This window comes from Monodelphis domestica, chromosome 5 (assembly GCF_027887165.1).
Source record: "Monodelphis domestica isolate mMonDom1 chromosome 5, mMonDom1.pri, whole genome shotgun sequence".
Taxonomy (NCBI): domain Eukaryota; kingdom Metazoa; phylum Chordata; class Mammalia; order Didelphimorphia; family Didelphidae; genus Monodelphis; species Monodelphis domestica.
In genome coordinates, this window is record NC_077231.1 from 260,311,612 (window position 1) to 260,339,285 (window position 27,674).

Here is a 27,674-nt window from a genome sequence, read left to right on the forward strand (position 1 = left end):
TAATCCTTGGAGGTAATTGCTATTATTATCCTCATTTTATAGATTACGGAAACTGAAATAAGCAGAGGTCAAGTGAATAGTCCCAGGTCATACAACTAGTAAATAACAGAAAGAAAATACTCTGATCTTGTTTTTTGGGTTGATTATGATACAACAACAAAAGCCATTACAGAGTTACCCATGGATATAGTCTATTAGAGTGAGACTATTATTTCTCAAATATTTTACAAATATCTTCTTTGTAAATAAGACAAACATCCACTATGTACCTTCCAAATCAAATAACATTCACCTGAGTTATAAACTGAGAGGATCATTCCTTAGAAAAAAATGTCCAAAACTCTAGAATATAAGAAAACTAAAACCAAGTCGATCCTTGTCACCACTCTTACTTTCCAAATGTGAAATGCTAAGTTTTTTAGTCTTTTGAGGTATTAAAGATGTCAACTAGGGGGCGGGGGAGAGATTAGGAAAATACTGTTCTCTTAAAACTTTACATTAAATTCTAGCCCCAAAAGAATATGCCACCTTAAGGATAGGGACTATTTCGTATTCCATCTTAATGTCCTTTAGCCCCTAGCAGAGTTCTTGTGGCATACAGGAGGCATTTTTAATATTTCTGATTATCCCATTAATTAAAATCAGTACCATAAGTACACAAATTCAATTACTATTGTTCCTGCTTCTCCTAGGTAATGCTTCTCTCTAGGATAAAAAAAAAATCAGGATATAAAGACTAGAACATTAAGGAGAATGTCAGTAGTTTAAGGTATTAAAAGCACACACAGTAGGGTAAAAATTAACATTAAAAGGTCCACTAACCTTATTCCAATTCTTGAATAGACTGACTTCTAAGGTCAACTCCAAAGTCAGTAGTAAACAAAGACTAGAATCTAAACTTCAACTTCAGTCCAATGATGAAGGATTCTCAGTTTCTTCCCAAACTGATTAAACTACAGTGAAGAGATGTGAAAGTTGAAGTTCCTATACTAATTAGATATAATAAATTTAAAAATCAACATTAGATGAAGAAGTTTAACACTTAGTCAAATATTAAGACTACAAAGAGTACTGTAAAAGATTCAAGTTAGAAATGGGCTGCCTGGCTTTTATAAAAAAATGAAAAGACTTAAGTTGTACTCTTCTCCTCTAAATCTTCCCTGTTAACAAAGCAAAAAAAAAAATATATATATATATATATATATATACATTAAGCAACAGTGTGATTAAATCCCATTAAGCAAAAAAAAAAAAACAAACAACAAAAAAAAACTGGTCCTGTGGGGACTCATATTTAATCCCTAGGTATACTGTCATCTGTACTAAAACCAAACAAGAAAATGCAAAGGGCTGGGGATATGATGCCATACTGAAATACTCTTAGCTTTTTAAGTCACATAGATTAACTCCCAAATAACTTGTCCTACCTTAAACTGTGACTATCACTTCTCTTTCTCCAAGTAATCTTTCAGTCACCTTATGACATCTGCTCATGACCTGAGGCTGAATAACCCCCAAAATATTAAAAGTCAGATCAATATTGGCTAGGGATTAACTATACCAGTTCTATCCAGTCCAATTTGATTGGATGATTCTACCTGAAAAGGCCCTGAATTTGGTGGTCTTGTAAAGGCCCACCAAAAAATATTCTAGTCTATGAAGCCATTTAAAAATTTATCAGCATGGGGGAATTTCAAAGGCAATAATATGAACCAAACAGTCTACTAAGGCACGTTTACTCGCTTTGGAGGAATTCTTATTTTTAAAAAGCTAGCATTAGTTATTTAGCGCTTTAAATGTTATTTTACTTGACTATTCAAATATTCCAAAATCTAGTTAGTTAACCGCCGTTAAAGGGATGGTTACCGTTCGTATGAGGGTTCCTTTCACTCTACAAAGAGGTAGGAAGCATATCGTTTGGAAGCCCAGGATTTCAGCTGATGGAAGGTAGTTCCTATCCTATCCTCGGAAGGTAGTTTTAAATAAAGGAAGGCAGGTGGAATTTAGGTGAAATTTGGCAAACGCTTAGGTGATGGTTCCTTAACCCATCTGGGGGAGAAGGCCAGAGAATACAAGTCAGAGGAGAACAATGTTTGGGGTTCAGACGCAGTAACAAGTCCTTCGCTCTACAGGAAAGGGTGGTCTTCTGGCCAGTCCCTTGCCCAGGCAGGAAAGGGCTCCTGAGACGGGGAGGTGGGCGTGGAGTCCCAGCCAGGTAACGGAAAGGGGGAGGGGGCGGGGGCAGCTGAGGGAATTCGGTGGGTTTCCGGTCTGGCTTCCTCCTCAAATGACTCACCCAGAAAAGTCACCCCGAGGAGACGGGGGAAAGAAGGGGATAAGGAAAAGGGAAACATCCAGAGAACGCTTCCGACGACTGCGAACCACGGCTTGCAAAGTTAGGGTTTCCTCGCCGCGGCAAATAGCCTGGACCCAGTCCCTCCTGCAGCAGGCGAGTACAAGCCTAGGCAACGGCTCCGCCCCCTCGGCGCAGTGCACGCCCTCCTCCCTCGCTCCGCCCCGCTTTCAACGGTCCTGCGCTCCCGGATGCAGCTGCTCTCATGCCTAGCGACTCTGCGCAGGCGCCGTCGTTGCATCTGAGCTCCTCTTCCATATTCACCACTCTCCCCACAACCCTAGGGGACTTCGTTCCTTGGCTCTTCCCGGGCAACGCCTCTCTCCGCTCCGCCTCACCTTCTGAGTCGCTTCTGACCTCACTTCATTCCCCCCTCAACCTCCTGTACACTCGACACTGCGCCTGCGTTAGGGAACTGGCCTCACTTTCAGTTGCCAATTAATAAGCAGCCACTACGCCTGCGTGCAGGCGTCCCTTTCTGTGGGTAGGTTTGGCCTCTTTCTTCCGTCTCCCGAGAGCTGGAAAGAACCAAATATATAAATATAATTTTGTAAAGAAGGATGCTGTTACGCACACTGAGTTCCCCTCGCCGCATTCCCAGAGGGTTTTGGCGCTCCGGTGAGAAAAGGTCCTGCCAGAGAGAGGAGAACTCTCCCACTTTCTTTACTCCCTTCACTTTATGTTACCGGGTAACGGTTTCTATAGCAACCGCCAGGTCAACAACGCGGATCCCCTTTCAAGAGCGTGGCCATAGCTAGAACTAGCTAGAACTGTAGGAACAGGTCGAGGAGCCAGCTAAAGTGCAAGCCAGGGCTGGGGACATTTGCGAGAGGAGCTGGAAGGTAGAGAGGGCACAAAGGGAGGTGGAGGGGGCTAAGAGAGGGTAAAGGGAAGAGAGCAGAGAGGGGAGGCAGGAAGGAACTGACCGAGGAAGGAAAGGAAGAAAGAAGTGGGACAGAGAGCAAAGAAACTTGGAGGAAGGGGCGGGTGAGGAGGCATTTGGTGGCAATGGACTCCCTGTGCCCTCCCGAGAGCATTTATAACCTCATACCCGCTGACACGAAGGTTCCTGCCAAGCCTTCGAGGTAGGTGGGTAAGCCAAGATTCATCGGTAAGGGAGAAAGGGAAGTACTCTTCAATTGCAGGAATAAATAGTCTTGCCTGTTGTAGCACTTTTCTGTAAAGAAATAAAACTGTTATCCTTAAAATTAATAGCTTTTTCTACATCAGAAAGAACATACATATATGTGCATATATGTATTTTGTATTTATGTATATATGTACAAGTATATATGTACAAGTATATATGTTTATACACTTATCTCAGTTATATATGCTTTTGAGATCTGAAAGCACAGTTGGCAGCGCCTTTACTACATCAGAAAAACACATATATGCATATATATGTTATTTGTATATATGCATATATACGATATATCAGTGATGTCATATTCTTTTGAGGTTTGAGGGCACAAGTGGCAGCGCCTATACTGTGAGAACAGTTTCAGGTACTGAAGTGCCCCTTTTCAGACAAAAACTCAGCCTTCAGTTTAGCGTAATAGGGTAGCTGCTTTCTAACTATGTCATTATGTACTCTCCTACATATATAGCATGATCTTTTTTGTAACACTCTTCAGGCAGAGGTGGAAAATCAAATTTCAATTTTTCCTCATGAAAAGAAACTTGAAATTGAATTTCAAGATTCATTTGTCTGTAGATAACTGGCTTACTGTGTAAAGGGATAATGAATGATGCTTGGCTTTTTCCAAGTATGTTGCAAAAGTGAAAGTTTTTCATCTGTAAATTATCTGAAATTCTTGAAGTAAATAATAGGTAATCAGTAGCTGAAGTTTTCTCTAAACTTGAGTGCTCTAACTTTTGAAATTGAAAAATGTCATCAATTTCCCTAATTTAAAGACTGCTTAATTCACTGCACTGGGAAGAGGAAAAAAAATAAAGTTCTAATTTTTGTTCTAATTTTTCCCAGTGTTATGCCTTTTTTACCCTAAATAAGGGCTTTAATTAATAAATTGAATAGCTAATCTTCAGTAAATATATAGTCCCAGAAATATCTAACTGAAATATATGATTTTCCAAACTCTTCAGTAGAGTACCTGATGCCTTTTTAATACCTTTTGTATTTACGTGTCATTTCACATTCCCTTTCCAGATTGAATACTGCCTTTGTGATTAAGAAAAACAAATAAAACATACAATATAGGGACTGTATTTAACTGTGTACAATATTCTGTGCTATATAAGTCCACTTCCTCTGCCATTTAATGGGAGGTAGAAGAAGGAAAGTTCATCCTGACAACTTTTAAAATTTTATTGAATTTAGCAAAACCAGCAAGTTGGAATACTATGTCCCAGAATAAGCATAAGTAGAAGTTCTTAGTTGATATCTTCCAGTAACTTTCACCCCGGCCTTGAAGTCTTGGAGATAGTTTCAGTAGCAGCTCAATTTATTAATATCGTAAAAGGTATAATTACTGTTTACACAGTAAATCTCCACTTCTACAAAGTGGTTAGAGAATGTAGTGTATTCTCAGATTTTTTTTTTTACCTGAAGATATCCCATAGTGATCATTTAGTCCATTCCTCTCATTTTACAAATGGAGAAACTGAAGGCTATCAAATATTCCCAATATCCACTTAGTGGTAGAGCCAGGATTAGAAGCCAAGTTTCTTAACCCTAGTATTTCTCTAGTATTTTTACAATATTGTGTTGCCTGGTTAATGTAATATAATTTAATAATAATAAAAATAAGTACCTATTTTATATATCTTTGATCAATCTTTGATTCAGAGGATACTCTAGGATCTTAGAGTACTATACAGATTGAGAAATTAAGAAACATATGTCCTTTTTTAGACCCAAGTTAAAATTTTATTTTCTTAAAAATAAATCTTTGTGTATTTGGCATTATTGTTTTTATTAAAAGGAAAGTATAGCAAATGAATGCCTAGTTGAGTTTTCAATATATTCAGAGTCTGACTAGATTGAATTTTATAATACTTAATTTTTAAAATAATTTTAATTTTATTCCAGTGATCTTCTAATCACCAGACAAGATTAACCTCTTTAATACAACTTAAGTATTTATTAAGTAATCAACCTACTACTTATTTGACAAATGTAAAGTATTTGTAATATGGAAGATAATGTACTAGCTGCTGTTCAGCATATAAAGAAGTATAAATGTGATCACTGCCATCCATGACCTTAACATCTATTTTTTAGAAGACATATGCATGAAAACTATGGTATAAAATGACAGGGCATGAATATGTAGATCATAAGTCCAATGGAAGAACAAGGGTAAAAATTTTCCCAAGGTGAGATGAACTAATGTTCTAATAGTGAAAAAGAAAAAAGCAATCCCTGTGTTTGTCTCTTATATCCTTTTGTAATTGAAATGTGACTTAATAAGGGTATGATTATATGGATTCAACAAAGAATGCTGAGTAATCATTAAATTAATTAATTAAAACTAACTCTAGAGAATGAATGTTAAATGGCTCTATTCTTAACCCTATCCTGCTGAATCATCAGTTCCTTCAAAGAGGTTATAAGAAACATTTGTCATAACTCTATACCTGGCATCAGGCATGTTATTTCAGAATAGCTGCGGGTAATAACCAGCACAGTAAGAGCCAGTGCCGGCAGCCAGACTTTAAAAACCAGCATTCCACTTTCCATTTATAATTTAGATGCTTATCTATGAATACAGAATCATAGATTCAGAGCTAGAAGTAACCTCAAAGTCCAACTTCATTTTACACAGGAAATTGAGGCCCAGAGAAGTCAAGTTCCTTTCCCAAGGTCACCCAGAGAGTAAGTGGCAGCTGGAATTTGAATCTGGATCCTCAGAACTAGACACATCTATTTGCTTTTTCCAGGGTACCATGCTTCCTCTGATTAATTATATGAACTCCTAATGTTAATGTGTCACTCCATTTGATCTCCCTAATCTCAGGCACATAATCACTCTGCCTTTGATTCAAGCTTTCCCTCTTTAATCTAGTTCCACATTATCCTTGGAAAACTATATCCTCTGGAACCTATATTCTAATTTTTTAACCCTTACCTTCTTTCTTAGAATCAGTACTGTATATGGATTCCAAGGCAGAAGAACAGTTAAGGGCTAGGCAATGAGAGTGAAGTAACTTGCCAAGGATCACACAGCTAAGGAAGTGTCTGAGGTCACATTTGAACCCAGCACCTCTTATCTCTAGACCAGGTTCTCAATCCATTAAGCCATCTAGCTACCCCCCTCTATTTTGTTTTCAACAAGCTTATTTTATATTCTCAGATTTTTCCTACTTATTAACTTTTAACAAAATAGAGATGTCCCCTAAGGACACCTAAAACTGAGAGAACTGGGTAATATGTAAAGTATCTTCCAATTTATAATTCCTTTGACATTCTATTAAATCACAAATCTCCCAGTAGTCACCATTGATAACTACTCCTTTCACTCAACTTGATACTGAAGGACAGAAATATGAGTACTTGATTTCTTCCTCTTTCATTTCTAGTACATCTCTCTACCACCATCCTCTAATAACCTTTCCTTATTCTAAATCCATTTTTCCCATTCTTGTTTGCCATCATTTACTCACTTTCAAAGTCACTCTCTAAATTTCAAGAGGTTGTTTTTTTTATTAGCCTCCTAGTTTATTGTCTTGATAATCACTCTATATCCTATTATCCTCACTGGAAACTTTAAAATCCATATTAATGAGTCACCCTTAAAGCCTTGCCCTAAAATGGTTCAATATTAGTGATATCCTCTGCTCATTTCAGCCACATATGATCATGTTCACATTTTAGACCATCCCATTTATTTCATGGAAATTTGCCACATTTATGATCTTAAATTTCAAAACTCCAAACTCTCATCACAACTTCCTATCTTCCCATCTCTCTACACCTCACACTAAATTTGATCTTTCCCATCAATATGAACCTTGGTCAGTTGATCCCTTCTAACTTTTCCACTATAGTTTTATTTTCCTCCATATCTGGCTTTAATCGCCTGGTCTGCATCTTTAATAATTTCCCATACATTATTTTATAATATCTCACCTTTAAACTTGTTACTTTTCCTAATTTACTAGTCCTCAGATATAGATAACCCCAGCATCAAATGTTATACTTAGCCCTTTTTTTTTCTCCAATTCCAGAGGCAATCATGATATTTGTCAACATGACAGTACAAATTCCTGAGTTAAGACTGGAAACTAGGTCCCCAAAGTTTCTGTATAGTCACCCAGACTTAAAATAGTTAGAGGAATAAATGTGCAAGCTCAAAGAACTGCCCCCCCATTAGCCAGTTCACCTTATTAACATAAAATCTTGCATTTGGCTACAAAAAAAAATTTGCCTTCACAAATATGTAATCTGTGACTGTCATGGTAGTATAACGGAAAAAGAGCTAGAGGTTTTTATGGACTGAAAGTTCAATGTTATTTAACATTGTGATTTGGCAGCTAAAAACTAATGCAGCCTTGGTCTTAATTAAAAGGGATTTAGTTTTTAAGAAGTATAAAGTGATAGTCTCACTCAGCCCTTATGAGACATCTTCTGAATGTGTTCATTTTAAGAATGTCATTGAAAAGCTGGAAAGTACCCAGAGAAATGCAAACCAGGATGGTAAATAATCTTGAATCCATGATATATGAGGATCAGTTGAAGAAATATTTAGCCTGAAGAATAGAAAACTCCATGAGAACATGGAAGCTGTCTTCAGGTATTTGAAGGTCTCTCATGTGAGGCAGGAATTATAATTGTTGAGTCTGTCCTTAACAGAACCAGAGGACTGGGTGGAAATTGCAAAAACAAAACAGAACAAAATTTTGGACTTGATATTGGGAAAAATTTTTTCTGACAATTAGAATTGTACAAAAATAGAATGACCTACCTCTAGGAAAGGTGGTAGATTCCACCTGCTTAAAAATCTTCAAGTGGAGGCCAGACACTCTTCAGGTATATTTTAATGGATATTCCTTTAGTATATGTTCCAGAATAATTTAGCTTTGTAGCTTTCCTTACCACATTGGTTAACTCATATTGAGCTTTAAGTCCACTGAAATCACCAAGCATTAGTCTTTAATTTTAGCCCTATTATTTTTCACCTTGTTTATTCAGTCCATGATGTGAAATTCAAGATCTTTTTGTATTCTGATAGTCACTTAGTTATCTCTCTTACTTCTTCCACAAATTTATTAAGGATTCCATTTAATGCTTCTGTCCAAGTCTGTTGAGAATATCAAACAACATAGATCAAGCAGAGATCCCTAGGTTATTTCATCAGAAACCTGCCTTTCAAATTATTTCATTCTCCTCAATGACAGTTTCAAGCCTTTTTGAAGGGGCAAATATTGTGAGTGAGCAAGTGAGCAAGTCACAGCTTCTTGGGGTTTTGGTTTCTTTTGTGAAATGGAAATAATATTTGTATGACCCTCTTCAGAGTGGTTATATAAAAAGTTCTTTGTAAAATTTGAATTAACATATAAATATTATTTTCTTTTCTAACTACCCAACTTTATACCCATGTCCCACACTTAGAGCTGACAGTTAACTAACTACTTTCCTAAGATCATCTAATTGAAAATCCTTCAAGTCCCATTTACTGGCCCTCAAAAGTTCTCATTATATTTATTCTCTAGTCCTTCCTGCTCAACAGAAGTATTTTTACACCTTTATTTCATTATTTCATTAAATATCCACTAGCATTTCCCCCTCAGCTGTCTTGAATAGGTTATTCTGGGTTTCAAATCTAGCTTTGCTCTTCAGAAAGTCATGTTCCACGCCTTTCAGTCTTTTAATGTAGAAGCTTCTAAGCCCTATATTATCCTGATTATAGCTCCACAGTATTTAAATTGTTTTTTCTGGTTACTTATAATGTTTTCTCCTTTACCTGGGAGCTGTGAAACTTAACTATAACACTTCTTTGGGTTTTTAGTATAAGATAGCTTGTTTTAAACCCTTACCTTTCATCTTTGAATCAAAACTGTGTATTGGTTACAAGTCAGAAGAGTGGTAAGGACTGGGCAATGGAGATTAAGTGACTTGCACAAGGTGACACACAGCTAAGAAATGTCTGAGGCCAGATTTGAACCTAGAACCTCCCATCTCTATGCCTGGCTCTCAATCCACTGAGCCACCCAGCAGCCCCCATAGAATATCTTTCAAGTAGTGATGGGTAGATCTTTTTCTTTAATTTCAATTTTATCCTAAATCTTTTTCTAAAATCAGGGTAATTTCCCTTAATAATATCCAGACCCTTCTTTTAATCATAATCCTCAGTCAGACCAACAATTTCAAAATTCTTCTATCATTTTTCCAGGTCATTTTTTTCTAGTGAGATATATTCACTTATATTTTTCATTCTTTTTATTTTGCTTTATTATTTTTTGATATCTTACAAAGTGATTAGCTTCCCCTTGCCCAATTCAAATTTTTAAGAAGTTATTTTCTACAATAAGTTTTCAGATCTCTTTTTTCCAATTGGTTGACTTTCTTTTCATAATTTTCTCACTTTTCTTATTTTTATTTTAATAACATTTCATTTTTACCAATTACATGTAAAAGTAATTTTAACATTCATTTTAAAAAATTTTGAACACCAAATTTTCTCCCTTCTTCCCACTCTTCCTCCTTTATCCCCTTCCATTCTTACCCCACCCCATCCCTGAGTCAATAAACAGTCTAATATAAAGTTTACATGTTCAATCCTGTAAAATAATTTTTTTGCTTTTCTTGCATTATTCTTATTTCTTTTCCCAAATTTTCTTCAACTTTTCTTATTTGGTTTTTAAGTTTCTTTTAATATCTCCCTCTTTCTGAGCTTGCAACTATTTTACATTTTTCTTTTGAAGTTTTAATATCTTCTGAGTTTTAATCCTGAGCTTCTCTATCACCATAGCAACTATCTATGCACAGGGTCTTTCTCTGTTCTTTGCTCATTTTTTGCTTAATGGCCTATTTCTTGGCTGTTAATTTTGTGAGGGCTGGGCTCTGCTTCTAAGATATGTAGGACAATGTCCCAGACTTAAGTTTGTTTTTTTGTTATTGTTGCACTGTTATTTTCTGATATCTTTCTAGGAGCCTTTGACCTCTTGGATCTTCCACTGCTCTATAATCTAAGAGCAGAACTTGCTATTTGTTGACTCCAAATACTTTTCCCAGAGATGTCTGTCCTTTTCACTTTAATTAGGCCAGACTATCACCCCTGGGAGGTCACACCTGCCTAACATCCTTCCAAGTTGCCTTAGGTTACATTACCATTTTACCCAACTTCTAATTATTTCTGCCACTATAAAGTTCATTATCAGGCATTATTTGAAATTATTTGGTAAATGAGGATTTAAGAGAGCTGGGTAATGTTCTGCTTTATTCCACCATTTCCCCATAATTCTTTCAATTATAGCAGACTTAATAAAAAGCTTAAACTATATAAGGAACTATCTAAAATTTTAAAAGTTTTCTCCCAATTCATAATTTATAAATGATCAAATGATATGAACAGTTTTCAAAAGGCAATATGTTAATAATCTCTTGAGAAAATATTCAACCTCATCAGTAGTCAAAGTGATACAAATTTAAATCATGTTCAACCTCAATCTTATCAAATTGGCACATGCACAAATTTGAAGGCAAAAAAACTCATATGGTTAGTTTGTATGTAGTAATCCTGGATTTTGCAGTAAAAAATGCAAAAATAATTATATTCTCTCACCCAGTAATTGCACCATTGGAATTCAAAATTATTATACCTTAAAATGTTATCAAAAAATTTTCTAAATGTCCAAAGAGTGCTAAAAGACTGCCTGCCCTTTGATCCAGCCATACCACTGCTGGGTTTATACCCCAAAGAGATCATAAGGAAAAAGACGTACAAAAATATTTTAGCCACACTCTCTGTGGTGGCAAAAAATTGGAAAATGAGGGGCTGCTCTTCGATTGGGGAATGGCTAAACAAGTTGTGGTATTTGTTGGTGATGGAATACTATTGTGCTAAAAGGAATAATAAAGTGGAGGAATTCCTGGAACTGGAATGACCTCCAGGAATTAATGCAGAGTGAAAGGAGAAGAACCAGGAGAATATTATACCCAGGGACTGATACACTGTGGTACAATCAAATGTAATAGACTTTTCTATTAGCAGCAATGCAATGATCTAGGACAATTCTGAAGGACTTATGAGAAAGAACGTTATCCACATTCAGAGGAAGAAATGTGAGAATAGAAACATGGAAGAAAAACAACTGCTTGATCACATGTATCGATGGGGATATGATTAAGGATGTAGACTCTAAATGATCACTCTAGTGCAAATATTAATAATATGGAAATAGGTCTTGATCAATGACACATGTAAAACCCAGTGGAATTGTGTATAAGCTACAGGAGGGTGTAGGGGGAGGAGAGGGAAAGAACATGAATCATGTAACCTTGGGAAAATATTTGAAATTAATTAATTAAAATTTTCCAAATTAAAAAAAGAAACCCACATAAATTTTCAAAAAAAAATTTAAGACTTCAAAGATTTTCATAATAGCATTATTTGTAATTGTAGATAATTGGAAGCAACCAAAGTTTAAAAATAAGGAAGTGGCTAAATTTTGGTATATTAGTTAACAAAATTAATGCCATTAAGAACAGGCATCAAAAATACTTTAAAAACCTTCAAAATTCTTTAGGAAATGGTGCCAAGTGAAAAGAAACAGAATCAGGGAGCAAAGCCCATGCTTATTTAAACTGAGGCAAGGAAAAGTGATAATGAATGAACAAAAAAATAATCTTGATAGAGATTTAGGAGTGACTAAAATTTTATAGCATTTTATGCATGGGAATTGATTATATGTAAAGAATTACAATTCAAATTTAGTTATATCAATGTTCAATAGTAAATTTATAATATATATTTTTTAATTATCAGCTGTTCTTTTTTGGTCAGAGATAGCATCAAAACAGATGTCTAGATAATTATGGGTCCCCCATCCCTATTTTATCATGTTACTCTTCCAGGCTTGTAACTGTTTCCAAAACACCACATTTATTTTTTCTGACTGTGTTGATGTTCTATAATAAACTTCAATCGCTATGTTACTTCAATTTCTGCATTCAATTCCCTGGCTCTTGGATTTCGTCATGTGAATATATCTTCTTATCAATTTTGCTTCTATACTCATCCCCTCCACCACTTTCCCCAACACAACACATGCTACCCTTTTGCCTGTCTTGTACCAAATCTGTATGCCAGTCATAGATTGTGGTTTACCAAGTCTCAGTGATATGCATAAGGTGAAATTTTCTTTCTTGAGATAATAATGTTCTTAAATAATGTCTCCTGAACATTCTAGGCACCCTCTACTGCTATTCTTCCAACATTTTAGCTACTCTATATGGGGTTTAGCTTGGTGATATAAATTAGCATTTTTACTTTTCCTCTTTCCCTTTCAGTTTAAAATGCTTTTCATTGATTTTCATCATTTAAAGAAAATACATTCTTACATTATTGTTAGGTTCAAAAACCCACATTTCTTTATGATAAGCCAGGGAACGGATCATTACTGATTGAGGAAATCAGGAAAACTATCATATAATTTCATTATATGGGCATTTCTATAGATATCTTTTTTAAAATGATGCACTTTGAATTGTATGCTTCTAACCTGAGTTGACTAAATAGCCAATTTCTTACAGTTTTACAGTTTTTCTTTCATTTTCTGTGGAATCCACAAATTGTTTAAAATTTGAAATATTTTGCTCCTTTCTATGTTGAAAATTTGATCTTTTATCAGAATAATTCTTTTTCTTTAAAATGTGATAATCAAAATTGCAACCATACTATATATTTCTAACACTTGTAACACTAAAATGCCATGAACTTGGATAAAAAGCATTTAAACCAAATATGTAAATATTCAGATTTTTTTTTCAAAAAAAGGCTAATTGGGGAGGGATAAATAATGTCTTTTAACAAAAGAGTTACCATAGAATTCGCTTAAATAGAAAACTCCCTTGAAGCATTTAAAATATGATTTGATTTTTAAAATATTTGATCTAAGTATAAATTTCAAGAAAAACATATTGCAAATTCTGAGATACAATGTTTTTTAACCCTTTACTTTCTATCTTAGTAGCAACACTAAGATAGAAGGGCAAAAGCTAGGCAAACTGGGTCAAGTGGCCTGCCCTTGCTCATGCAGGTAAGAAATATCTGAGACCAGATTTGAACCTACATCCCAATCTCTTTCCCACCCAAATGGCACTTCTAGAGAATAGTGTCAGGATGTCATTGTCTCCAAGTCATGGTTGTCTTAAGGTACTTTAATACCTTAAGTTGACTAATACACATACACACTTCCACATAGACTGATCTGAACTATTAGCAACTTTCTCTACTACTGAACATGGGACTGCCATGGTCACCTAACACCTCACTGTACTTTGCTAATTTGGTAACATTTGATTGTGACTCCTTTGCATAAGTACAGATTTCATTTGCTGAAAATCAATGCATTTTAATGATTAGAAATTATGTGAATAAAATGCTGAAAACTTGGGCTTCTTTTTAATTCAAGATATGTATCGATATTTAAGACAGCTGTGAAAAATGACTTACAGAAAGGTAAAACTGCGTGCAAAACCATGGGGCCAGCGAAAATTGAGTTGCCTTCCCCAAAAGACTTTCTCCAGAAACATTCAAAGGTACCAAAACTTCCACCCAGTAAGTGACACCATTCCTCTTTTATTAAAAATGTAAAAAGAGATATTTAAAATATTAAGGTGTTTGTGATTTGTAATACATGTTAGGTGTTCATTTTTCATTTAAATATTATATTTCAATTTAATTTTTATTAATTTATTTTTTTGTTATTTATATATATAATATATTATATAACATAATAATATAAATTATTAATAATTTAAATTAATCCACTCAATTATTTATTTACTTTATTGATTGCTATTTATTAATTATTTTATTTACAAATTATAGTTTATTCTAAATAATTAATTTGATAGTTAATAATAAATATTAAATAAATTAATGCTTAATTAAAATTTAAATATTAAACATAAATTTGGACATTTACTTTGATAGGTAATGTTGGAAGATTGTGGACAAGGAAGAAAGTATAAGTAATTAGCAAAAGAAACCAAAATAATCATCTTTTTCTTTTTTTCCCAGAATTGCCCATTTAATAGGCATTAATAAATACTCAATTGCTTTAAACCATTTTGTAGCTGAAGAAACATATGGGCAGAGATTAAGTGATTTCCCCAAAGTCACACATAGATGAGATTCAAACCCAGCATTCTCTTTAGTATACCTAACAGTGCCATGTACATTTAAAAAAATTTAGGGAATTAAATTGCCAGAAGGCTAAGGTTATCAGGGCCAACTGCTACAATGTCAAGTAAGCATAATATACACAGCAAGGGTAATGGAAAAGAAAGTTTTCAAGAAATGACAGTTAGGGTGTGAAGGGATCAGCAAGAATGGGCTTATGAAGGTTAGTGAGGTATACTGAATTACATTATGAATCTATTTTGAGACAGTCTTTAAAATATCTAACAATAATATGGAAAATATATATGTTCATATGAGGATACTTCTAAAGATAACTGCTATATTTTTTATTTTAAAAAGTGGCTTGGCCTTATTAAGTATTTTAAAATGTTGAATTTGGCCCTTTTCCTCTGAAATAGCAAATATTAGATTGAAAAAAAAATTCAACCATAATCTTGAAAATAAATTATTTTCTTAAGGCATTTAAAAAGGGAACATGAAGGGGGGTTTTGTGTATTTTGATTAAAAATAATAGCTAACAATAGCTATTTATAGCACTTTGAAGTTTGCCAGTCATTGTACATGTATTATTGTGATATGTCCAAGGTCACAAGGCTTATAAGCACCCTAGGCAGCCTTCACATTTGGTATCTTTGTGAGTACAGAGCTCTCTCTACTATAACAATTAGCTACCAGTAAAATAGTTGTTAAATAAATGACAAAAATGTTATTGCTTATCTTCATACATCATATACTTTTATATTTTACATTCAATACATGGACCTATTATGGTACATTTAATTTTATTCTATATCATAAAATCTTTCATTTCTAGTTTGTTCTTCTTAAAATACTTGAAAATGTTCGTATTAATATTTTGCCATCTATAGTACTAACAAGCAATTTTATTTGTAGGTGACAAAAAGCTTGAAAAGCCTCAACGAAAAAAACCTCCTGTGCCATCGAGGAATGATCATCCAATTATGGGAATTCAGAGTGGAAAAAACTTCATAAACACAAATGCAGCCGATGTCATCATGGGGGTAGCCAAGAAGCCTAAAGCTCTTTATGTTGACAAAAGGACTGGAGACAGACATGGCCTGGAATATTCAGGACTTATTCCAAAGTACATAAATAAAAAGGTAATCTTATGATAAATGGTGTTAAAGGCTTAAGATTCATGGGCATTTTAAATGAGCATTAATAATTATTTCATGTATTAACAACTGTAATACTTTGAATGGTATAGTGGAGAAAGAACTGCATATAAAATCAGGGAAATTTGGGTTCAACTACTGCCTCTGACTCATACTGGCCACATTACTTAATTTCTCAATCCCCACAAGTAGTAGCCCCAAAGGCTATTGAGTTGCTGAACAGTTGCTAATGATCTGCATTTTTTATTTACTAAGAGCTCTTTATAACAATGAAATCACAGTTAAAAAAAAATAAACTTCATCAAAGCCCAGTCTGTCTAAACTGTCAACCATCTGTTATAGTTGTATTTAGCCCCAATATATGACAGAATCTATCTTTGTTGTTCATATTTTGAGTTCCCATACCTAGCAGAGTAAATGAAAGCCATGATTGTTTGGTGTCTTTATAATTATGTGAATTACTTAAGTAGTTCTAATTAGCATCCTCTTAAAATTCAGATTATGACTACTATAATATAGATTTTAAAAGACTAGCCTGTGAGAACAAAATTTTAAACTAACTTATTAAGCATTTTGCAAGAATGTAGGAGCAAAATGATGGAAATATAGAGGATTCAGTTCTAGAATCACTTGAACCTTTAGTGTGATAGTTATGCACTAGGGCAGTGTTGGCAAACCTTTTAGAGATCATGTACCCAAACTGCGCCTTCAAGCCACCTGTGAGACACACACACACACACACACACACACACACACACACACACACACACTACCCCAGAAAATGGAGGGAAGAAGTACTTGCATTGGTCTGCTAGATGGAGAGACATGTAAAAAATGTCCTCAGGCACAGTGGAGAGGGGGAACAGAGTGGTCCCCTCATGTACACCTGGACATGCATGCCATGTCTTCGTCAACATGGCCCTAGAGAATAAAAATTATTATTATTTTATAAGACAATTTGTTCATTTTTATGGAGAAGGGGGATAAGATTAAAAGAATAATAAACAATATTTCCCTTGTCTCTGAACACTGAAAAATAGTGTGCCTTTATCCTTTTATTTAGCAAGATAATTTTCATGACTGAGTTTTGTGGGAAAAGAATAAAAATGATAGGTTTAAATTTACATGGCCTATTTTTCTCATAAAAAATTAAAACATCTATGTGTCTATGAATGGTCCCATTTGTCTATGCTTTTTAAATGCCTAAATAATTTTTAAAAGTTTATATGATTAAATTTAAGCACAGACCACAGAAGTAACAATAATGTACACAGTTGGAGTAGTGATGCAAGTAAATAGGCAAGGCATTAATAGGAAGGTGAGAAAATTTTATCAGAAGTTATTTCTGTTCTCGAATGGCCTTCTCCCTGACTAAGAAAAACACAGAATGCATATTGAAGATTTTACTCTTAAAGTGCACATATGAACACATAAAACATGAAAGTCATTACAGACCTCTTTGCAAAGTCAGAATTCCCAGGAATAATTGTCCTAAAGATCATACTATGTTTATCTGTAATGTTTGCTTAAGAAGCAAAGTACATGTCTAAATACATCCAGAATATAAAAAATATTATGTATGTTCAAAGTTACCACTTAAATCTGATATCTTGGCAAGATGGAGCCCAGTAACATACACTGACAAAGTAGAAAACTAAGCCAAGAACAATATGTCTTTGGGAGACTGGAAAATAGAATGTAGCACCAAGATATGAACTTGCCAGAGATGTCATACATAGCAACTTAAGGTTGGGAAAATATCTTTTGTATTAAACATGAATTTACAAGAGCAACCTTTAGTAATTACCAAAAAGTTTTTCACTGAGTTCAGCAAAATATTGCCCTAAAGGACTTTCTTCCAACCAGTTACTTCTTTTAAACTCATAAAAGATTTTTTAAGAAATGTAGCTATGTATTATATATACATTATTATATCTATATAAATATATTGCATTTATATATAAATAAGTTTATTTATTTAAAATAAACTAATAAGCTTTGTTAATGTCAAGTGTGGTGTAAAAGAAATATGGTTACTAAAAATGTTTGCCTTTTTAAGTAAGGATATAATGTAAACAAGTTGAAATAGAAGAGGAATATCACATAAATAAGTAGGGTAAATAGAACAGTGAAAGTCTGTTTGTGTATATATTTTGTCCGTGTGTGTATGTTATGGAGGAAAATATATTGTTTGTAATTTGTACTATTGGAAAAAGTGCCTGTGACATCCAGGATGACATCAAGAATAATTGACAGAATGACACGTTGATAGCAGTGCCAGAATGCAGTCCACTAGCACTGACACACTGTTAAATACAAAGCAACTTTATTTGGGTAGAAATCGTGTGGAGAAATAGCTAACAAATATTTATCAGTTACCTACTAGGTGCCAAAACACAGCTAAGGGCTGGGGATACAAAGAAAGGAATTCATGGCAAATGGCTTCCTTTTTTTTCTAGAAAATATGAGGCAAGGTTCTCAACTGAGAGAGTGGAGTAGGGGGAGGCATGGGAGGTTGGAGGAGGGATGAAAAGATCTGCAAGAATCACCATGAGGAGTGGGAAAGTAAATGGATATTTTATAATATATACATATATAGTAGAATTACCTAACAGCAGAGAGGACCCAGTGAGGTTATGTAACAAATTGGTCATGGATCAGCTGAGAATGGTTGCATGATTTTCTTCATCTGTGTTCTGCAGCACATCTATAGGAGTAAAGACTGAGAATGATGGGAGAGATCCAAGACTGAGACTTGGCTGGGAAAAACTGGCAATATGATAAGGGACCCAAGAATTTAAGAAAGGAGGACAAGGTATCTTAAACTCACCAAGCATAAGGGCAGGAGTTGGGAAGAGGAGAATAATTGTAGGCCAGGCATCAAACTGCTTGAGGAAGAAAGGGGAGTGACCTGGAGGCCTACAGAAAACAGCTCCCAGGATTTTGATTTGGGTGGCAGAGATGAATAGCATGAACCTCCAAGGAAGAGAGGTGACTGAGTGATGTTGGAAAGGGAGGAATCTGCTAGTGGCAATGAGGACTATTCCAATTCCCCTGCCTTTTCCTGTAAGCAGAGGAGAATGAGTAAATGTGCAGCCAGTACTGAAAGGGGTGCTCAGGGAGGCTGTGCCATCAGGGGAAAGCTAGATTTCAGTAGGGGCTAGTAAATGGAAGGAGTGGAAGAGGAAAAGACTCAAGACAAAGGCAAGTTTTTTGCCTATGTTAACAGGGCTGTGTGGAATTTGTTTGAGGGGGATGTGAATGAGGAATCTACATGTATAGCCCCTTTAAACTTTTCTAATTGCTTGGACTTCCAGGATTTCAGTTTAATCTTCAATAATTACCTCCTCTCCAGACTGAGATATCCACACATTCTCCTGCATGGCAGTATTTTGGCTGACTGTATTATATTCCATATCCCTGTACTTAACAAGTGTAAGTTACAAGGCTCCCCTAGGATGTTGATAAATCTTTTTACCTTTCCAATCATGCAAATCATGCAAAAGAAACCTCTGGAATACTAAGTATTTAAAAAGCAAACAAACAAGATTCAATCTGTTAGTTAAAATAAGTATCCATGCATAATGTGAAGGTGGGCCAATTTGGTAACAATATAGAACTGATAAGAGAAAAATCAGGTTAGTTATTTCTACCCAGACAGACCAGAATCCACTGGTCCCAATGGGGAGAAAATTAATTTAGTCAGGTGGTATGGTTTTGAACAATGGCTAGGATCAAATGGGAACGATTAAGTCTTTTTTTAAAAATAAATTCAAATAAAACGTATTAAATCAATAATGGGTATTGGTTCAAAGGCAAAAGAGCAGTAAGGGCTAGGTAATGGAGGTTAAGTGACTTGTCCAGGGTCACACAGCTAAAAAGTGTCTGAGGTCACGTTTGAACCCAGGACCTCTGGACCTGACTCAATCCACTGAGCCATCCAGCTGCCCCTAAACAATTAAGTCTTTAAGGTATATGGCAAATGAATTTTAAAATGTTTTTATTTTCTTCTCAGTCATTTGTCTCTAGAGTCACAGGACTTGGAAACAAATGGGCCTTCGGAGTTCACTTAATCTTATTCCTTCATTTTACAAAGGACAAAACTGAGGATTTTAATAGCATACCAACAAAGGGAAAACAGATTAAACTACATATGTAGTGATCGTGCTTAAATATCTTTCTCAAAATTCTTTCAGGATTATGGCATTACTCCCCAGTATATATGCAAGCGAAATGAGGAAGTTAAAAAAGTGCAAGAAGAATATGACAACTATGTCCAGGAGAACCTTAAGAGGGCAGCCATGAAGCGTCTCTCTGATGAAGAGAGGGACTCAGTTCTTCAAGTGAGTACCGGGTAGCATAAATTCACCCAAGACTCTCCAAAGCATCCCTGAAATATTCTGGTCTGTCCCATTTCATTTTTGAAAGCAGGAAACTATGCACTGGAAACATTGACAACTCCTGAAAAGCTGCTGCTTTTTAGAGGGGAAAAGAATAGTCATATTTTTGTTTAATGAGTGTAGCTTTCAGCTTCAATATATTCTCTTTCTATGTGTGTCTAAAAGAATTATAGAAAACAAATCTTGCGCTATAAATTTATGTTTTTATTTTCACTCTTATACTTTTATTGTTTTCCTAAAGCCTACCATCTCCGGGTTAGATATTTCTCACTAGATGGAGCTCTCTAATAGAGCTACAGTATCATGATAGCGGCACCTAAACAAAACTAATATGAAACAACTTTCACACTATTCAAACATCCTAATCCTTAGCTTCACATTTTTTCCCCTCTTACTATGGAATCTTATTGGTTTAAAGTCTTGACTATAATAGAATTTTTTAAATTTAATTTTTGGTGTTATTTTCTCCTTTGATAATTTTTTTCCAAATACATTTAAAAGCTATTTTTAACATTTGTTTTTTTCTTAATTTTGAATTCCAGATTCTCTCTTTCCTTCCATACCAGAAATGGCAAGCAATTTGAAATAGGTTATACATGTATAATCATGCAAAACATATTTCCATATATAATAGAACTTTTTTTAAAGACATATAACTCTTTTAAATTAGATTTGCACCTAGAATTATACCATCTTTAGAGAGGGTAAAGGGTATATTTTGTGTGTGTGTGTGTTTTCTTTTTATAAACTTGTGGGTGCATTCTTTATTTCTTCCTCATTTGTCTTACAAGTACATTAATCTATGCTGGTGAATATGGCTACGATGATCACTAATCAACAATAACTTTTTATTTGGATGTTTTTAATGAGCAGAGTCAGGTACTGTTTACTGAGGATACAGTCCCTTCTCTGGAGGGGCTATCTGATGGTAACATGCCCTATAAATAACAAACTGAATCATATCACATAGCCATCGCAAACCAGTGCCATAGTCAATAATTGGTAAGGAAGCACAATAGTTCAGTGGGAGGTACAAGCATGGAAGACTAAGAGAGGCAGAAAAAGGCTTCAGGAAAACATAGGAGACATCAGCTGATCCTTGTAACAATGTAAGAGATTAAAAAAGAAGAGAGGAAGGTACTCTAGATAGGTAGAATGGGATAAGGAAAAAGCACAGGCCAGAATATAACTAGAATATTCATGGAACAGCAAATAGACCAATGGGAATAAAGATGAATATTCAGGGAGGCTCTGGGATGATGTGGGGAGAGCACTGGACAGGACACTGAATTCGGAGCCAAAGGACTTGGAGACAAGGCCCAGCTCTGTGTTTTACAAGATGTATGGTCTTGGGCAAGTTACTTGAGCCAACGAGCCAAGATTCTTCATGGGTAAAATGGGGTTAATAATAATATGCTACTTACTTTACAGGGCCGTTCTGAGCATCAAATGAGATCATGCTTGTAAAGCATTTTGAGATCTTAAAACGCAGCATTAACAGCCTCTATAGCTATGTTGGACACCGGTAGGAGATGAGGTTGACGGGGGCAACCTTGTGGAGGAGCTTGGATCCCAGGCCGGAGTTTGTACTTGACCTAGGCCATGGGAGCCACTGAAGGTTTTCTGGCAGGGTGAGGCAGCACACATTAAGCATTGTTTTAAGCAAATTAATTGTTTAACAATGGGAACGAAATGGAAGGAGGAGGGGGTTTTAAAGTCCAAACAGTCCTGGCTGTCCAGGAGCTCCCGTTCTAATGGAGAAGACAACCCATTTGGAAAGTTTCAGCTGCAAGGCAGAAGTCTGATGGTCTGTAAGGTGCAGCAGCAAAGCAGATTCTAGTGCTTCTTCTTTCATATCATTTCCACTGGTAAAAAATAGCAGTTTCTGATGTTGAACCCTGGGACAGTGCCAAGGATTTGGTGGTAAGAACTCTCCTTTCTGGGTCTTTAATAGCAGTGAGTTGCCAGGGTTCATCGCTACAAGGGCTCCTTCCCAGGATGATGGTGAAGGGCACTGGGCTGGAAGCAGTGATTCTCCAAAGCTCCTAGACAGAGCAGAAATGGTAGTCAGGGTGACGATGGTGGTTTGGTTCCTACTTCTCAGGTTGCCTGGATACTCCATGTAGGCTGGCTTGTCTGCTGTGTGTGTGTGTGTGTGTGTGTGTGTGTGTGTGTGTGTGTGTGTGTGTGAGTGTGTGTGTGTGTGTGTGTGTGCGCGCGCATGTATGAAATCCAAAGAGATCCAAAAGGATCAGGATTGAGGAAAGAGCATTAGGGATGGTAATGAAAAAGGCCTAAGAACTTTGGAGTGAGCAGTTTCATTTCAATAACGAGGAAGAACCATATTACAGAGGGTAAAGAAGAGATTGGGAAAAGAGGGGCACTAAGTATACATGACTTTTTCAAAGGGTTTCACTGAAAAAGTGGGGAGTGAAATCAAAGGGATAGCCAGAAGAAATGGTAAGAGAAAGTAAAGTTTGGAGGTGGTGTGTTTTTTGTTTTTTTAATTTCAAGGATGGAGACCTGAGCATGTTTGGGAAGAAGCAGGAAAACTTCTAATAGGAAAAGCTATTAAATGGGGGCAAATTATTGGATAATTGGGGACCACATGGGATCAAGGATACATGCAGTAGGCAATATTTTAGGGAAAAGATACTTACTTGGAGTGGAAAAAAACCACACACAAACATACACACACCTCAGTGCTCTACAGTATGCCATTGAGTCTGCTTTGCAAGCGAATTATATAGGTTCACAGCTACTAGCAACTTTAATGTGATCTCTGACAAAGGAATTTTGTTACATCTGCCTTTAAATGGTCATAATGATGACAAGGCATAATAATATGGTCATAATAATACTCCAATTGGGAGTACATTGATGCCTAGAGAATAAATAGAGTCACCACAGCAACACAGCCACTAGCCTTGTAGGCAACTAACAAAATGCTGAATTATTCTCCTTTGGGGAGCATATCGTCCTCAAACACATTGTTCCGTGCCTCTTCCTGATGGAGATCTGCCCATACATGGGATCTGTGTCTACAACAACCTAGTTCACTCACTCTGAAATGTTTTGAAAAATAAAACCAAACAAAAAATAGGTAATACCCTCATAACATTATAGTGAAAATATTCAAATACTCAAAGGGATCTGTGATCTCCCCTATCTGGGAGATCCCTCTAACAATTCAGATTAATTCCTATCTATCTTTTGCAATTCTCATCCAGATCCTCCCAAGTGTTTGCCCAGGAGATCCATCCAAACTGCTGGAGGAACTCCTCACCTCCACAAGGGTGCGAGGAGCACACTCTGGCCGTCTACCTGCCCTTCCTCACTTTTGCCAGCCTCTAAGAGTTCTTCATAGTTTCTTGTTAGTTATATATTGCAACCTTCTGACATACATTTGCCTTCCATTGCCATTTGTGGAAAGCTCGTTTTTACTTCTCCAGAGGCAGAGATGTTCCAGATCTTGCTTTAATACATCTATCCTATACATGACAGAAGTTTAGGGTCAGTAAACTTAGGGTCATTCTCCCAGAAGCAATTCTGCATGCCTTCCTCCTCCTTTTCAACTCTGAACTCAATTCCTTGTTCATATATATTGTCTGTCCCAGATATACATAGTACTGGACAAAAGTATTCAATGGACCCCTTTGAAAATCTGGTGAAACATATATGCTCTTCATAAAAAAGTTTTTAGATGCATAAGACAGTATTGTAAAGAAAACCTATCATATCAAAATGTAGTTACTAAAAGTTCCTTGACCCCAGGTTAAGAACTCTTTGAATAGAATGTCCATACTGAAATCTGAGCAATAGGCATTTTTCATCTATTTTGTCTTTCTTTTGTAGATGGACAGGTCAAACTCCTTAGACTGATTACAGATTTCTTTCAGGAAGTTTTGAAATGTGTCGGTGCTTTTGATACAAGCAAACGATGACATCTGCAAACAGGAACATGTTAAAGACCTCATCATCCACAGGGAATCCATCCTTAACCTGTATTCTGTTCTAGATCTCCTCCATCATAGGTGTAAATACTTTTGTTGAGCATACATCTTATTTTTTTGCCTTGCTTGACTTTTATTATCAAATTCAATCTGTTTTTTTTTCCTCTCTCTGTTCTCTCTAAAATAACAAATGCAGATAAAGAAAAAGAAAAAATACTTCCATCTAATTGGGGCGGGGGGAGAGTTACATGTATGATAAAGAGATTGAGAAAGTTTTTTTCAAATGGCAATCCTTAAACTTAGGGTCAAAACTGATATTAATGATAAGGAAGGTCAAAGAAGACTCTTTTGTTATAATTTAGCTTTATACCAACTTTCTTTCTGTCTTTGATATTGAGTTAAATTCAACAAAATTTTTATTAAGTGTTATGTGCATTTCTTAGGTATTGGGGATACAGAGATGAAATAAGACATAATTTCTACCCTCACAGAGTTTACAATCTTTTAAGGAAGACATGTACATGCTTAAAAATCATATGCAAAACAAACAAAAAGCAAAAACAAAAACAATACCCAATGGTTCTTCACTCTCTACCCAATATAAATGCAAGGACATGTTCATTTTTCTGGCAGTCAAGGCTTTCCAATATTTGGTTTCATTCTACCTATCCAGGCATCTAATTAATCTTACTCTTTCTTCATATATCCATGTTCTAACCAAACTTGCCTACTTAGCACTTCCCACTCTTTCCCAATCTCTCTTACTTACTTGCCAGGGTGGATTCCTCACTTTTACCTGGGAATGGCAATCAATCCATCCTCTCTCCCTGGAAAAATCCTGGCTTTCAAAATCTTTCTCTTTCTTCAAGATTTATTTCAGGTACCACCTTTTCAAGAAAGCCTGGCCTGATTTGGTATTCACAGTATGTCATCTGTCTTCCTTCCAGTATCTCATACCAATTTATTTGGACTTTTCTCATGCAAGTGCCTACATTCTAGTACGGATTAAAGCACATGTCTTTCCTAAAAGGCTGTAAATATATTGTAAGATAGAAAAGACTGAAGAGGATTATGGTTAGTGTAAGGAAAGGGAATAGAATTGGAAGTTCCTCAAATGATAAAGTTTATTCAATTAAATCAACGAGGGTCTGAGGGAAAGGTAGGAACAACTGGAGATACAGGAGAATGATATAATTTAGTACCAATCCTAGGTAAGGTGATTCAGAAAGAAGTGGTAAGCGTCAATATTATTGTATGAACAGTACTGTGAGGAAGACAGTGTACTGGAAGCAGCTATAAGAAAGGCTCAAATTTTATATTGAAAGTCCACAGGAAAACATTATAATGATGATCATAACAAAATCATAGGTCCACAGCCAGAACAAACCTTCAGGACAATTTAATATAACTTCCTTGTTATTCAGAGAAAGAAACTAAGGTCCAGAAATGTTAAGTGTATTTCCCATAATCACATGTGAATAGAAGAGCTGAGATTTGAACCCAGGTCCTCCATTCACTCTTTCAAATCCATTGCTCTTTCTGTTACTGCTGCTCTCCAGCCCAAGATTCTCATGAAGACAGTTTGCTGGAACATGTCTCAAAAATTGTTAAGCATGGACTATTTACATTGAGTTTTCCAATATTACTAAAACTCCATTCTTCTTACTTTAGATTTCTTTCTATTTTAGTTTTGCCTTTCTCACAAATCCTCATTAATTTAATTGAATAAACTCTGTCATATAAGGAATTACCAGTACTCTTCCTCTTTCCTGGGCCAACCACAATCTTGTTCAGTCTTTTCTATCCTACTTTCATATTAATTTAAACCAGCAACTAAAATATTAAGGTTTTATTGTATTCTACAAACAAGTTGAAATTTTTCATTTAAGAACCCATTTGGAAAGCTACTAAATCTGATGACCCTTTCGATGCTATCTTAAAACCTTTAATAAATCACTACCCCATTTTCTTTTTTTTTCCAAACCCTTACCTTCCATATTAGAATCAATACTATGTATTAATTCCAAGGCAGAAGAGTGGTAAGGGCTAGGCATTGGGGGTTAAGTGACTTGCCCAGGATCACACAGAAGTGTCTGAGGCCAAATTTAAACCCAGCACCTCCCATCTCTAAGCTTGGCTCTCTATCCACTAAGCCACCCAGCTGCCCCCGACAACCCCATTTTCTAAGCAATAGTTAAACTCCCATGCTTCTTTATTTTCTTATACTTTTATGCAAACAAATATATATCTCTGGCATAAAAATTTTTATGCATTAAAATAAGTTCAGACAGCAGTTGGAAACCATTTTTAAATGGGGACCCACTAATAATCTATATTATAACATTATATATAAATATATATAATGTATTACAGATATACATATATGTATATATTATGTGTTACTATTCATTTGTATATATAGCTGTATATAATAAAATGTATTAAATACGAAGAAACAAATTGTAGCTCCTAAGAGATCCATAGCCTTGAATTTAATGAGTTTTATGAATTTAAAACATTACTTAGAATATTAAATTATCATGTTTATTAACTTTAATGATATTTGAATCATCACAAAGATAAAAAGGAAATTTAAATCTCTTAGTGTATGCCCTATTCTTTGGGCAAAATATGTGCCTCAGAAAATTGAATCTTGGCATTAGGTGGAAAGTTCATTTTGCCAGACAGGTGAAAAAAATAAATATTTTTATGAATGAGTAAATTTTTTTAAAGAAATGAAGTTGAATTTGGAAATGTAGTATTTCCAATTCAGAGATATCTCTATTATAAGTAGTTTGGGGTATTTTTGCTTTAAGATAATAACAATAAATTATATATTAAACTATTGTTCTGAACTTATTACTGCTTTGTTTGATGTTATTTTCTAGCTTTGGATATATGCATTTGATTGACTGTTTTCTTTTTAAGTACAGTTACATCAAAAACGATAGCAAATAAATACTCCCAATGGGAGTTGAACACACATCCAAGGACAGAAATTGGCCCTTGTACAGTATTTTTGTTACTGTTGCCAAGGACTTGATAAAAGCATCCAAAGTGGTTTTCTTTATAATGCACTCATCAGCTTCCTTTGCATTTCATGAATTTACAGGGTCTGAAAAAGAATTGGGAAGAAGTACACAAGGAATTCCAGTCTCTTTCTGTATTTATTGACTCCCTACCAAAGAGGATTCGGAAGCAAAGACTAGAAGCAGAAATGAAACAACTGGAACATGACATTGGTGTAATTGAAAAGCATAAAGTCATCTATATTGCTAATAAGTAGTGAAGAATTTGTAGAATATAATTGTTTTAAGTCAGAAAAATACAAAATGGAAAATAAAATTAAATAATAACATGCTGTCAAAGGAAGAAAAATAGTATTAAGAGAACAAAGCAGTAATGTTTAAAGAATAATGTGAATTGTTCACTTTTATAATTTTTTTTTACTGGTGTGAGATTTCCAGGTATGAACAAATTAAATTTCGATTTTCTTTGTA

At 35.2% G+C, this 27,674-nt stretch overlaps 2 protein-coding genes across 18 annotated transcripts in view; one reads left to right on the plus strand and one right to left on the minus strand.

The window, feature by feature from the left end:
- THNSL1 (threonine synthase like 1) overlaps window positions 1-3,054 on the minus strand; it is a 20,541-nt gene extending 17,487 nt beyond the window's left edge. For 2 of the 13 annotated variants that reach the window (XM_007504857.3, XM_056800086.1), the window contains exons 1-2: window positions 2,297-2,775; window positions 823-953 (exon numbers count right to left, since the gene is read on the minus strand). The gene's annotated coding sequence lies outside the window, so the exon portion shown is untranslated. Of the gene's footprint in view, window positions 1-822; window positions 990-1,427; window positions 1,504-1,866; window positions 2,776-2,927 lie in introns of those variants that run through there. The other 11 variants (XM_056800084.1, XM_056800083.1, XM_007504859.3 and 8 more) reach the window with 10 other exon arrangements.
- Window positions 2,848-27,674, plus strand: ENKUR (enkurin, TRPC channel interacting protein). Of its 5 annotated transcripts, none has more exons than XM_007504850.3 (5): window positions 2,848-2,981; window positions 13,952-14,097; window positions 15,580-15,806; window positions 20,018-20,164; window positions 27,287-27,674. In XM_007504850.3, exons 1-5 carry the CDS (start codon window positions 2,914-2,916, stop codon window positions 27,458-27,460), a joined length of 762 nt encoding a protein of 253 aa, XP_007504912.1. In that variant the 5' UTR covers window positions 2,848-2,913; the 3' UTR covers window positions 27,461-27,674. The 5 variants fall into 5 exon arrangements, with proteins under 5 accessions (XP_007504912.1, XP_001376228.1, XP_007504915.1 ...); XM_001376191.4 differs by lacking the exon at window positions 2,848-2,981 and adding an exon at window positions 3,054-3,438; XM_007504853.2 differs by lacking the exon at window positions 2,848-2,981 and adding an exon at window positions 3,056-3,438 and having other exon boundaries at window positions 13,971-14,097.

Coding starts and splice junctions, on each gene's coding strand:
- ENKUR (XM_001376191.4), top strand. CDS start 3,362: ATGGACTCCCTGTGCCCTCCCGAGAGCATTTATAACCTCATACCCGCT. Junction 14,098..15,579: donor GGTACCAAAACTTCCACCCA/GTAAGTGACACC, acceptor TTTTATTTGTAG/GTGACAAAAAGCTTGAAAAG. Junction 15,807..20,017: donor CAAAGTACATAAATAAAAAG/GTAATCTTATGA, acceptor AAATTCTTTCAG/GATTATGGCATTACTCCCCA.